This window comes from Triticum aestivum, chromosome 6D (assembly GCF_018294505.1).
Source record: "Triticum aestivum cultivar Chinese Spring chromosome 6D, IWGSC CS RefSeq v2.1, whole genome shotgun sequence".
NCBI classification, from domain to species: Eukaryota; Viridiplantae; Streptophyta; class Magnoliopsida; order Poales; family Poaceae; genus Triticum; species Triticum aestivum.
Window position 1 is genome coordinate 459,795,277 of NC_057811.1, and position 13,624 is coordinate 459,808,900.

Below are 13,624 nucleotides of genomic sequence, written 5' to 3' on the forward strand. Positions count from 1 at the left end.
GGTAGTTTTTGGTCAGTTTTAAAAAAGTGATAGTTCTGTGGTACGGGAACGCCTAAAGTGGTAGTTTTTTTTGTCAAACACTGCATTGGTGACCTGTGTTTTGGTAGTAGAGTCATTGCGGATACTCCCTCCGTTCTTGAAAGAGTGTACTTCCAAATTTGTTGGAGACTCAAACTATCTCAAAGTTTGACCGAGTTTGTGCAAAAATATATCAATGTTTTGAAACCAAATAGGTATATGATGAAAATATATTTTATCATTAATCTAATGCTACTAATTTGATGGCATAAATATTGTGAATTATTGTATACATACGGTCAAACGTAAAACAGTTTGACTTTCCAATAAAGTTGGAAGTACACTCTTTCAAGTACGCGCGGGGGGGGGGGGGGGGGGGGGTAAGTAGAGATCTATTAACCTTGCGCTCGTGTGTGTGTGAATTTCGGTAGTACCTAATTTTCGAGTTGTTTCTCATGCATGATCAAAGAACGTTTCCATTCACCATGTGACACATGTGGTAAGCAATTCAAACTATTTATGAAAAAAAATCGGTAGCCGCCGCCGCCCTTCGTTCCCCGCGCCGCTCCGCCTTCTGCGCCGGCGCCGCCATGCCCCGCCGCCGCCGCGCCCCGAGGGAGCCGCCCTCGACGCCGGTCGCCGCCTCCTCCCCGCACCGCTCCGCCTCCTCGCCCGACGCCGGCGTCCTCTGCTCCGACGAAGCCGCGCCGAGCCCGAGCTCCTCGATCCGATCTGGATCCAGAGACTTAGAGGTTGACTTTTTCGTCTCTCCCCGAAATCCTAAGTCCTTATATTTTTACATGACATGCTCATGTTCATCGCATCACAACTCTCTGCATATAGCTCCGTTTTGCGCGTGTAATATATCAAATTGTTCGTCTCATGATGCTCTTCATTTTGTTCCATTGCATCATGTTCATTTGATGCCATCTTGATTCCCAAATCTCTGGTGCAAGAGTGCTACTTGCTGTTATCTGCTGTTACTTAGCAGAACTTGGAGATTTGTTATTTTTGTTCCATTTAATCTGTGCATCTTATGGGCATGAGCTCTACATGTGTTTTGTTGTATACACTTGTAACGCCCACGATGCGGCTATATCTCCCACGTGTCGAGGCACGACTTAGAGGCATAACCGCATTGTGGTTTTGTCGCAAGAAGGGTCATCTTCACACAATCCCATGTAATGAACAAGAATGGGATAACGAGAGTTGGCTTACAATCGCCACTTCACACAATACATAAATATAATCCATACATCATCCAAAATACACACATAGACCGACTACGGTCAAAATCCAAAAGAAAATAAGATAACCCCAAATGCTAGATCCCCGATCGTCCCAACTGGGCTCCACTACTGATCATCAGGAAAAGACACATAGTAACGACCACGTTCCTCGTCGAACTCCCACTTGAGGTCGATTTCGTCATCTGCAATGGCATCGTCGGCACCTGCAACTGTTTTGGTAGAATCTGTGAGTCACGAGGACTCAGCAATCTCACACCCGCGAGATCAAGACTATTTAAGCTTATAGGAAAAGATGGTGTGAAGAGGTGGAGCTGCAGTAGGCACTAAGCATATATAGTGGCTAACATACGCAAAAGAGAGCGAGAAGAGAAGCAACGGAACGGTCGTCATCTAGCAATGACCAAGAAGTGATCCTGAACTCCTACTTACGTCATGCATAACTCAAACCGTGTTCACTTCCCGGACTCCGCCGAGAAGAGACCATCACGGCTACACACACGGTTGATGTATTTTAATTAAGTCTAGTGACAAGTTCTCTACAACCGGACATTAACAAATTCCCATCTGCCGCATAACCGCGGGCACGGCTTTCCGAAGATAATACCCTGCAGGGGTGTCCCAACTTAGCCCATCATAAGCTCTCACGGTCAATGAAGGATAAACCTTCTCCCGGAAAGACCCGATCAGTCTCGGAATCCCGGTTTACAAGACATTTCGACAATGGTAAAACAAGACCAGCAAAGCCATCCGAATGTGCCGACAAATCCCGATAGGAGCTGCACATATCTCATTCTCAAGGCACACCGGATTGTCCAAGCTTCCGATAGGCGAGCCCAGAGTTGCCCCTGGTGGCCACCGGCGACTGACAGGTTGGACCAATACTCAGAGGAGCACTGGCCCGGGGGTTTAAATAAAGATGACCCTCGGGCTCGCGAAAACCCGGGGGAAAAGGCTTAGGTGGCAAATGGTAAAACCAAAGTTGGGCCTTGCTGGAGGAGTTTTATTCAAGGCGAACTGTCAAGGGGGTCCCATAAATCACCCAACCGCGTAAGGAACGCAAACTCAAGGAACATAATACCGGTATGACAGAAACTAGGGCGGCAAGAGTGGAACAAAACACCAGGCATAAGGCCGAGCCTTCCACCCTTTACCAAATATATAGATGCATTAAATTAAATAAGAGATATTGTGATATCCCAACATATCCATGTTCCAACATGGAACCAACTTCAACTTCACCTGCAACTAGCAACGCTATAAGAAGGGCTGAGCAAAAGCGGTAACTTAGCCAAACAACGGTTTGCTAGGAAAGGATGGTTAGAGGCTGTCATGGAAAATATGGGAGGCATGATATGGCAAGAGGTAGGTAGCGCAGCATGGCAATAGAGCGAACAACTAGCAAAGCAAAGATAGAAGTGATTTCGAGGGGTGGTCATCTTGCCTGCAAGGTTCTCAGAGTTGTCGAAAGCTTGATCCTCGTAAGCGTACTCAACAGGTTCCTCAGTCACGAACTCGTCTCCTGACTCTACCCAACAAGAACACAAGCAACGGAACCACAATCAAACACGGGAAATGCACAAACAACATGATGCAAAACATGTATGATATGCGGGATGTGATATGCGATGCATATGCGTGCTCCAGAAGAAAAATGATGAACAAGGCAGTAACTTGGCAAACCAAGCATGCCACTGGAAAGATGAGATGATTTCGGTTAAAATCGATATAAAGATCACCGGAAACGGATGCACGGTTTGCAAATGGCAAGCAAAACAAAAATGACACGAATCTGCGATTAACAGCATGATAGCACTTAAAATGCAACAAGTAACAAAGCTACAGCACTCCAACATAGCAACAAAGCATATGGAAGCAATCTACAGGACATGCTTGACAAAAGATGAACACTGAGCTACGGCTAGATCACAACATAAGAGGTTCAAACAAGCATGGCAAAAGTGCAAAATATATCAGGTTCACAGACTGAGAAATTACTGGACATGACCGAAACAGCATCAGGTAGCAATGTTCAGAGCAAGAAATGAACATGCTACAGGAACTTAACATAGCAAAGCAAGGCATGGCAGTATTCTACTAAACGCATATGACAAAAGTCCCTTACTGACCATAAGCCAAAAAGGGCCAGAAGATATGATGGCAACCATGTAAACATAGCAAGTTTCGTTAACAGGTTTCAGACTTGGCGGAAAACAGAGCATGCAGAAACAGACATTAGGAGGGCATCTTGGTGAGCTTGATGCACTCACCACCAAGCAATGCATGACAAAACAATCATACCTACAGCAAGATGGCATGTTCATGAAGCTATCCATGGCAAGAGCAAGTACATAGCATATATGAAACAACTACAACAAGCTTGGCAAAATTGAATATCATGTTAACAATCTGCCAGAAATATTTTATAGTAAAAGTAGAGCAAGATTGAGTCATGCTATGGCACTCCATAATTGCAAACAAGGGCGGGAATGGATCAAGTACAACAATATCTACAAAACATTCTTACTGAACATCCCCAAAATAAGCATGGATCTCTCTGTAACCACATGGATACATAGCAACAAAATAACAGCAGTCACAGACTTGGAGAAATTACCAAGTCTCTAAAATCAGAAACATTACGGAGCCTAGTTTGTATGCTTGTGCTAGTCACCACAGAGATCACAAAAATACATGGCATACACCTCTGTAAGGATGGCATGGCATACATCAAAACACATGTAGATCTCATGCCCATAAGATGCACAGATTAAATGCAACAAAAATAACAAATCTTCAAGTTCTGCTAAGTAACAGCAGATAACAGCAAGTAGCACTCTTGCACCAGAGATTTGGGCATCAAGATGGCCACAAATAAACATTGTGCAATGGAAAAAAATGAAGAGCATCATGAGGCGAACAATTTGATATATTACACACGCGAAACGGTGCTATATGCAGAGAGTTGTGATGCGATGAACATGGGCATATCATGTAAAAATATAAGGACTTAGGATTTCGGGGAGAGACGAAAAAGTCAACCTCTAAGTCTCTGGATCTAGATCGGCTCGAGGAGCTCGGGCTCGGCGCGGCTTCGCCGGAGCAGAGGACGCCGGCGTCGGGCGAGGAGGCGGAGCGGCGCGGGGAGGCGGCGGCGACCAGCGTCGAGGGCGGCTCCCTCGGGGCGCGGCGGCGGCGGGGCACCGCGAGGCGACAGCGAAGCGGTGGCGGCGGGGCACGGCGGCGCTGGCGCAGGAGGCGGAGCGGCGCGGGGAACGAAGGGCGGCGGCGGCTCGGGCGCACGGGCCCACGGGGGCCGGACGCGGGCTCCCCGGGCCGCGGCGTTCGGGCCGCGGCAGGCTGCCATGTGGCGGCGGCTGGTTGGCTGCGGGCGGCGGCGGCGATGTGTCCGGCCCCGGGCGGACACGTCCGGCGGTGCCGAGGAGCGGGTTAGGGTTTTGGACTGCGGGAATTTCGGGGGGTCTCACATTTATATAGATAGAGGGAGCTAGGAGAGTCCAAATGAAGTGCGGTTTTCGCCCACACGATCGCGATCGAACGACCTAGAGCATGGAGATGTCTTAGAGGGGTTTTGGGCTGTTTAGAGAGGGGTTTTTCTGCAACACACAAACGGACTTTGCGGGGTCTCGGTTAACCGTTGGAGTACCAAACGACCTCCAAATGGAACGAAACTTGACCGGTGGTCTCCCGGTGGTATACCAAGGCCACTTGACAAGCCTCGGTCCATTCCGAGAACGTTTGACACCCGCTCACGAAAGAAAACAAGAGGGGTGCGCCGGAGGAGGTGGGAGTGCCGGATTGCAAAACGGACAACGGGGAAAATGCTCGGATGCATGAGACGAACACGTATGCAAATGCAATGCACATGATGACATGATATGAGATGCATGACATGAACAAAATGCAAAACGGAAAACAAAACCCGACCACGAAGGGAATATCATAACACATAGCCGAAAATGGCAAGAGTTGGAGTTACAAATATGGAAAGTTACATCCGGGGTGTTACAGGGGGCAAGCACCACATGTTGAAGGATCTATGACAATATAACTTCTATGTGAATATGAACAAACATAAATCATTACGTTGTCTTCCTTGTCCAACGCCAACAATTTTGGCATGTAATATTTTGATGGGGGCTCACAATCACAAAAGATTTCCAAGATAGTGTATTTGCATGTGAAAGTTCTTTTCCTTATACTAATTATTCATGAATTGCTTATATGACCAGTATTGTGATTGTCAAGCTTCAAAAGCTTTCACTTTCTAAACCCAATGTGAAGCCACTACTAGGCATGATATGAACATGTAATTTCAACTCCATGATATTCAATTCATTTAACAATTTACTCATAGGATATAAGTGAAGCACTAGAGCAAATCCATAGAAAAGAGCTTCGTTGACGGGATGTGAATGTCGCTTACCTAGCCTCCCTAGCAACTAATTGAGGACTCTATTTTATTTAAAAACTTTCAAGTCTAAGTATTTTATTAAAACAAAAGGCAAAATGAAAATAAAATGACATTTCAAGCATAGCACAACTCATGTGAAAAAGAAAGAACTTAGGCTCAACCGATACTAATCGATAATTGTTGAAGAAGACAGGTGGGATGCCTACCGGGGCATCCCCAAGCTTAGATGCTTGAGACTTCTTGGAATATTAACTTGGGATGCCTTCGGAATCCCCAAGCTTGAGCTTTTGTGTCTCCTTAATTCCTCTCATATCACAGTTTCCCTAAATCTCAAAAGCTTCATCCACACAAAACTCAACAAGAACTCGTGAGATAAGTTAGTATAAACCAATGCAAAAACCTTATCATTCTCTACTGTAGCAAATCACTAAAATTATTATTCAACATTGCATACTAAATGCCTCTGCATATTTAATACTCCTATCCTGAAATAGGATCATTAAACAGGCAATCTGCAAAAACAGTACAGTCTGTAAAGGATCCAAGATTCGTCATACTTCCCTAAATCCAAAAATTATGAGAAAAATAACGCACTGTAGGAAATTTATCAGAGCTTATTTTTCAATAAGTTTCAAAAAATTATCATATTCTGACTTTTCTAGGGAATTTTCGCAACATCGATAAACTTTCTGTTTTGAAACAGCAACATGTATACTTGAAAAATAAGCATGGCAAAGGCTATCATTGCCACTTTTATTGAAATAAAAGATGCAAAACATTATTCTAAATAACAGCAAGCAAATCCTAACAAAATAAATTGACACTCCAAGTAAAACTCATATCATGTGACGAATTAAAACATAGCTCCAAGTGAGGTTACCGATAATGTAGGAGACAAAAGAGGGGATGCCTTCCGGGGCATCCCCAAGCTTAGTTGCTTGGATCTTCCTTGAATATTACATTGGGGTGCCTTGGTAATCCCCAAGCTTAGGATCTTGTCACTCATTATTCTCCTCATATCGACATCTCACAAAACTTGAAAACTTCAATCACACAAAACATAACGGAACCCTGTGAGATAAGTTAGTATGATAAAAAACAAATCATTTCACTTTTGGTACTGTCAAAGAAAATATTCATAATTGTTTCCACACAATGCCCACTGTAGCATATCATTTCCATAATTTATATTGAGCAATATAAGCCATAGAAATAAGGAAACAAGCAAACTATGCATTGAAAACAGAATCTGTCAAAAACAGAACAGTCTGTAGTAATCTGTACTCAAACCATACTTCTGCTACTCCAAAAATAATGAAACAATTAGGAACACGTGGGAAATTTGTATATTAATCTTCTGCAAAAAGAATCAACTGAAAAGCACTCTTTTGTTAAAAATGAGAGTTATTTTCGTGAGCGCAAAAGTTTCTGTTTTTCAGCAAGATCAAATCAACTATCACCCAACATGATCCCAAAGGCTTTACTTGGCACTTTATTGAAACAAAGACAATAAAACATGATTACTACAGTAGCCTAATCATGTGAACACACAAAAACAGTAGGTAAAAGTGTTGGGTTGCCTCCCAACAAGCGCTTTTCTTTAATGCCTTTTAGCTAGGCATGATGATTTCAATGATGCTCGCATAAAAGATAAGAATTGAAACATGAAAAAGAGCATCATGAATCACATGGCAAGCACATTTAAGCCTAACCCACTTCGTATGCATAGGGATTTTGTGAGAAAATAATTCATGGGAACAAGAATCAACTAGCATAGGAAGGTAAAACATGCATAACTTCAAAACTTTCAACACATAGAGAGGAAACTTGATATTATTGAGATATGTAAAAGCATATGTTCCTCTCTCATAATAATTTTCAGTAGCATCATGAAGAAATTCAACAATATAACCATCACATAAAGCATTCTTTTCATGACACATAAGCATAGAAAACTTATTACTCTCCACATAAGCAAATTTCTTCTCATCAATAGTAGTGGGAGCAAACTCAACAAAATAACTATCAAGAGAGTGAAAATTAAAATCATGATGACAAGTTTCATGGTTATCATTATTCTTTATAGCATACATGTCATCACCATAATCATCATAGATAGCAACTTTGTTATCATAGTCAATTGAGGCCTCATCCAAAATGGTGGATTCATCATTAAATAAAGTCATGACCTCTCCAAATCCACTTTCATCATTATAATCATCATAAATAGGAGGCATGCTATCATTATAACAAATTTGCACATCAAATCTTGGGGTACTAAAAACGTCATCTTCATCAAACATAGCATCGCCAAGCTTGTGGCTTTGCATATCATTAGCATCATGGATATTCAAAGAGTTCATGCGAACAACATTGAAATCATGCTCATCATTTATGCCAAACATTTTATTGACTTCTTCTTCTAACAATTGAGCACAATTTTCCGAACCATCATTTTCAAGAAAGATATTATAAAGATGATCAATAATATGATGCAACCTCAATTCCATTTTTATGTAGTTTTCTTTTATAAACCAAACTAGTGATAAAACAAGAAACTAAAAGATTCGATTGCAAGATCTAAAGATATACCTTCATGCACTCACCTCCCCGGCAACGGCACCAGAAAAGAGCTTGATGTCTGACTCGTGTTGGGCCTCCAAGCGCAGAGTTTTGTAAGACAATAGCAATTTTCCCTCAAGTGGATGACCTAAGGTTTATCAATCCGTGAGAGGTGTAGGATGAAGATGGTCTCTCTCAAACGAGCCTGCAACCAAATACAAGAAATCTCTTATGTCCCCAACACACCCAATACAATGGCAAATTGTATAGGTGCACTAGTTCGGCGAAGACATGGTGATAAAAGTGTCATATGGATGGTAAAAATATATTTTATATTCTGAATAAATAAAAACAGCAAGGTAACAAATAGTAAACGGGCACAAAATAAGTATTGCAATGCTTGAAAATAAGGCCTAGGGTGCATACTTTCACTAGTGCAATCTCTCAACAATGCTAACATAGTTGGATCATATGATTATCCCTCAAAGTGCGATGAAGAATCACTCCAAAGTTCTTATCTAGCGGAGAACATAAGACAGAATTGTTTGTAGGGTACGAAACCACCTCAAAGCTATTCTTTCCGTTCGATCTATTCAAGAGTTCGTACTAAAATAACACGAAGCTATTCTTTCCGTTCGATCTATCCTAGAGTTCGTACTAAAATGACACCAAAGCAAATTCATATTTATAATACTCAATCCAACACAAAGAACTTCAAAGAGTGCCCCAAGATTTCTACCAAAGACACAAAAGACGAGAACGTGCATCAACCCCTATGCATAGATTACCCCAATGTCACCGCGGGAATCCACGAGTTGAGTGCCAAAACATATATCAAGTGAATCAATACGGTACCCCATTGTCACCACGAGTATTCAATTGCAAGACATATATGAAGTGTTCTCAAACCCATAAAGTATTCAATCCGATAACAACGAAATCTCAAAGGGAAAAACTCAATTCATCACAACAAGATAGAGAGGGGAAAACACCATATGATCCGACTATATTAACAAAGCCCGCGATACATCAAGATCGTGACATCTCAAGAACACGAGAGAGAGAGAGAGAGAGAGATTAAACACATAGCTACTGGTACAAACCCTCAGCCCCAAGGGTGGACTACTCCCTCCTCATCGTGGTGGCCGCCGGGATGATGAAGATGGCCACCGGAGATGATTCCCCCCTCCGGCAGGGTGCCGGAATAGGGTCTAGATTGTATCTCGTGGATATGGAGGCCTTGCGGCGGCTGAACTTCTGATCTAGGGCTCTGGGCCTCCTGGCGCGCCCTGGTGGGTGTTGCTCCCCTCGAGCAGCCCCCAGGTGCTTCCTTGGCCCACTGGCTTTCTTCTGGCCCAAAAAAATCTCCAAAAAGTTACGCGGTGTTTGGACTCCGTTTGATATTGATTTTCCTGCGATGTAAAAAAAGCAAAAAACAACAACTGGCACTGGGCACTGGGTCAATAGGTTAGTCTCAAAAAATGATATAAAGTCGCTATAAAATGATTGTAAAACATCCAAGAATGATAATATATTAGCATGAATACTTCATAAATTATAGATACGTTGGAGACGTATTAGGGGGCGGGTGGTAGATGTTTTTTTTTCGAGCACAACAAGGTTCATGTTGCAAATGGCAAGCACAACATGGCTAATGTTGCAAATAGGTCTGGATTTCAAAAAATGTTTCAAATTTCAACATTTACAAATTTCAACATATTCATGAATTTAAAAAATGCTCCGAATTTCAGTAAAATGTTGAAACATTGAAAACAATTCTCGGATATAAAAAATGCTTGAACTTTCAAAAAAGTCCATGAATTGATAATGTTTTTCTGGATTTCAAAAAATGTTCTTGAATTTGAATAAAGTTCGAGTTCTAAAATGTTCATGAATATAATTTTTTTTGTGAATTTGAAATGGTCGGGGGGAATAGGATCCGGGTGTGCGCTGTTAGCGATACAAAACACAACTGACGCTCACTACAGAGGCAAGTGGGTCGTCCCACGAAGGCATGGCACACAAAATGGGACTAAAAGCGTGCCCCCCCAAAGGTGCTCTAGCAATGAATCGAACTCGTGCACTACGATTCCTACATGTGTTTGGCTAACCACCGGGGCATGTCGTTGCGAGTGTCTGAATGAAGCACTAATACTTTAAAAACTATTATAGCCACCGATGAGCGGCTATGATAGGGTGTTAGGCTCACACTAGATAAAAAACCGATGAAAAAATAGAAGAAAGTTCGTACGTGATTTTCATTAAAAAAATTGAAAGGCACATATTTCCAAAAAAGTTCATGAACATGCAAAAAATGGTGCCCTATTCATAAATTTTTCATTGATTTTGAAAAAAGTTCGTCAATTCGGAAAAATAGTTCACAAGAATATGAAAAAGTCCATTATTTTTAACAATAGTTCACTAAAATTCGAAAAATGTTCATCGATTTTGAAGAAACTTCATCATTATTTTGGAAAGAAGTCCACCCATTTTTTTTTAAAGTTCATCAATTTTGAAAAAGTTCAGAAAAACTGTAAAAGTTTATCAATTTTTGGAAAAAAAAGATCATCGAATTTGATGAAAATTTCATGCAATTTGGGAAAAGTTAATGAATTTGAATAAAAAATCATGAATTTTGGGAAAAATCATCGATTTTGAAGAAAAAGTTCACGAATCTTAAAACATATCGGTGCATTTAGTAAAACAGAAAAGTAAATAAATAATAAAAACGTCACTGACCAGAGAACTAGAAAGAAAAACCGCGACAGTAGAAAGAAATAAAAGGAAAAGCAAAATCAAGTTTGCACAACTGGGTAACATAGCAGTGGTTGCTTCTGTTCTGTGCGACGGTTTACAGTTTGCACCCTAACCGGCGCCTGAAGCGCGGAATAGGAAACACTGTAGGATCCGCCCTCTAGGCCGAACAACATTTTAGGCCCAACAACGACGCACTCGCCGCCCCACAGCACCAACCACCACACACACACACACACAGGCAGACAGCATCTCCCTCCCTCGCCGCCGCCGCCGCATCCCACTCCCAATCGAAAACCCTCGCCGGCAGCTTAGGAAAAAAGCTCACCGTCGCCCACCATCCACACGCGGCCATGGACGAACCTTGCGTCGGGACTAGCATGACCGAGTTTGCGCGTCCCGACGACGTGAAGTCCATGACGAACTTCGAAATCGGGCGCACCTGCCAATGCATCCCGGATCCGCTCATCTCCATACCCGGCCCCCTCTCGCTCTCCAGCGCGCCGTGGATCCCCCATGGCGCCGACCGCATCAGCTGCTTACCCGACGCCATCCTCCGCAACATCGTCGCTCGGCTCCCCCCCAAGGACGCCGCGCGCACCGCCGTCCTCGCCTCGCGCTGGCGCCCCCTCTGGCGCTCGGCGCCGCTCGTTCTCATCGACACCCACCTGCTCCCGGACTACGGCGCGCGCGGGCCGCTCATCGTCGGCGCCCGCTATCCCCGCGCCGTCACCGATGCAGTTTCTCGCATCCTGGCGACGCACCCGGGGCCTTTCCGCTGCGTTCACCTCACCTGCTCGGTCATGGACGAGCACCAAGACGAGCTGGAGAGCTGGCTCGACATCCTCGCAGCCAAGGGCGTGCAGGAACTGGTCTTTGTGAACCGGCCGTGGCCGATTGATCTGGATCTCCCTGCCACGATTTTCCGGTGCACCTCTCTTGTCCGTCTGTATCTTGGGTTTTGGCGGTTTCCAAACACCGACGGCGCCATCCCACGCCCGGCTGCTTTTCCGAATCTTCGAGAGCTCTTCCTTTCCTGCACTACCGTGAATGAATGGGACATCGCCTTCATGCTTGAAAAAAGCCCTGTACTAGAGCTACTTATGATTTCCGGGCGCCCAGCTTTCTCCACTCTTCACCTTGCAAGCGACAGTTTGCGGTGCGTTTTGATTCCCGTGACTTTCTTTGATGAAATCGTTGTGGTCAACTGCCCACGCCTTGAGAGGCTATGCCAATGTGCATTTGTGATACCCACTAAGTTGACGATTGGCCATGCACCCAAATTGTGTGCATTTTGGGATACTTAAAGGCTGGACGAAACACCATCTCTGTGGTGGGTAACTAGCCATGTTATAGCTTGTGTTTTCACCGATGTCATGAATTGATCTAATTAGTTTCTATTCGAGTGAATTGCAGACTGAAGATGAGTGTCCCACTCTCCCAAACGTGAAGATATTTTCAATAGGGGTGGAGTTTCAAGATGATCAAGACGTGGAGATGATTCCTAGCTTCATTTCTATTTTCCCCAACCTGGAAACTCTTCATGTCCATGTAAAGCTAAAACTTTATTTCCTGCTTTGTCTATCTTGCATCTTATATCACTGCTACATGATACATGGGCAATCGTAACTTTTTACCATGTATGTGATTATTCAATTTACAGTCCGCAGAAGGACATCAAATTGGTGCAAGCGTCAATTCCAAGTTCTGGCAGGAGGGCGATCCCATTAAATGTAGCTTGCAGACATTGAGGAATGTGTTCTTCTACGAGTTCCGAGGGTCGAGAAGTGAGATTGACTTCCTCAAGTTCATCGCTGAGGGAGCTGGGATGCTGGAGAAGTTAGTGGTTCGAGTGGCCGGTGAATGCTCGTCTTCCTTGAGTGTGGCTACCAGTCTGAACTTTCTCAGGTTTCGAAGCACAGTTTGCCGATGTGAAGTCCTTCCGTGCCCAGGCTTGAGAGTGAGAACGCCACGGTACAAGTACAAAGCTTCCTATGATCTATCTCTTAAGGACCCTTTGGAGATGCCGTACGTAGTGGTACCACAAATGTTTCGTTAAAGTGTTCGAGTTAGTCAGTAGCAGATCGGTGAAGACTAGTAGCACTCCAACTTTTTGTTCTGAATGTGTTTCTCAGTGACTTTTATATTGTATGCTTAGCCTATGGATTCTTGCACAATTTTGCACCATCTTGAATTCTGCAAGACTTGAGGCTTGTGCGGGATCATCCGAATTGTATTGTATATGAACTTGACAGAAATGCTCATTATCATCTGCAGTATTTTAACATCTAATCGGCATTGAGATGCACTCAAGCAAGCGATGGAATACTATCAACCTGTGATGTGGCTGTTCTAATTAGCAGGTACTGAGGTACACCCATTGCAGCGGGATGATTCTTTGGCGGTTTGTTTTCTTCTCTGGCATTTAGTTGGTCAGTATCTCTTCCCATTGCTGGTCTGCCTGAAAACCTGTAGGTGCATGAATGTATCACCGTGCGGAAATGTCTCAGTAAAAATTACAGTACTACTCATCGAGTCATCGGCAACTGGCATTTAGATATGCAGCAAGAAATGGCCGCAGATGACAGTGACCTGTACTGCCGAGGCA

General features: G+C 43.5%; 1 protein-coding gene across 2 annotated transcripts; it reads left to right on the forward strand.

Annotated features, from left to right (window-relative positions):
- Positions 1-11,211: 11,211 nt before the first annotated feature.
- LOC123145892 (F-box/LRR-repeat protein At3g26922) lies at positions 11,212-13,280 on the forward strand. Of its 2 annotated transcripts, none has more exons than XM_044565406.1 (3): positions 11,212-12,175; positions 12,433-12,567; positions 12,680-13,280. In XM_044565406.1, exons 1-2 carry the CDS (start codon positions 11,370-11,372, stop codon positions 12,464-12,466), a joined length of 840 nt encoding a protein of 279 aa, XP_044421341.1. In that variant the 5' UTR covers positions 11,212-11,369; the 3' UTR covers positions 12,467-12,567; positions 12,680-13,280. The 2 variants fall into 2 exon arrangements, with proteins under 2 accessions (XP_044421341.1, XP_044421340.1); XM_044565405.1 differs by having other exon boundaries at positions 11,214-12,349.
- Positions 13,281-13,624: the final 344 nt, after the last annotated feature.

Excerpts from the sequence above, each read along its gene's own strand:
- LOC123145892 (XM_044565405.1), top strand. The coding sequence starts at position 11,370 with ATGGACGAACCTTGCGTCGGGACTAGCATGACCGAGTTTGCGCGTCCC.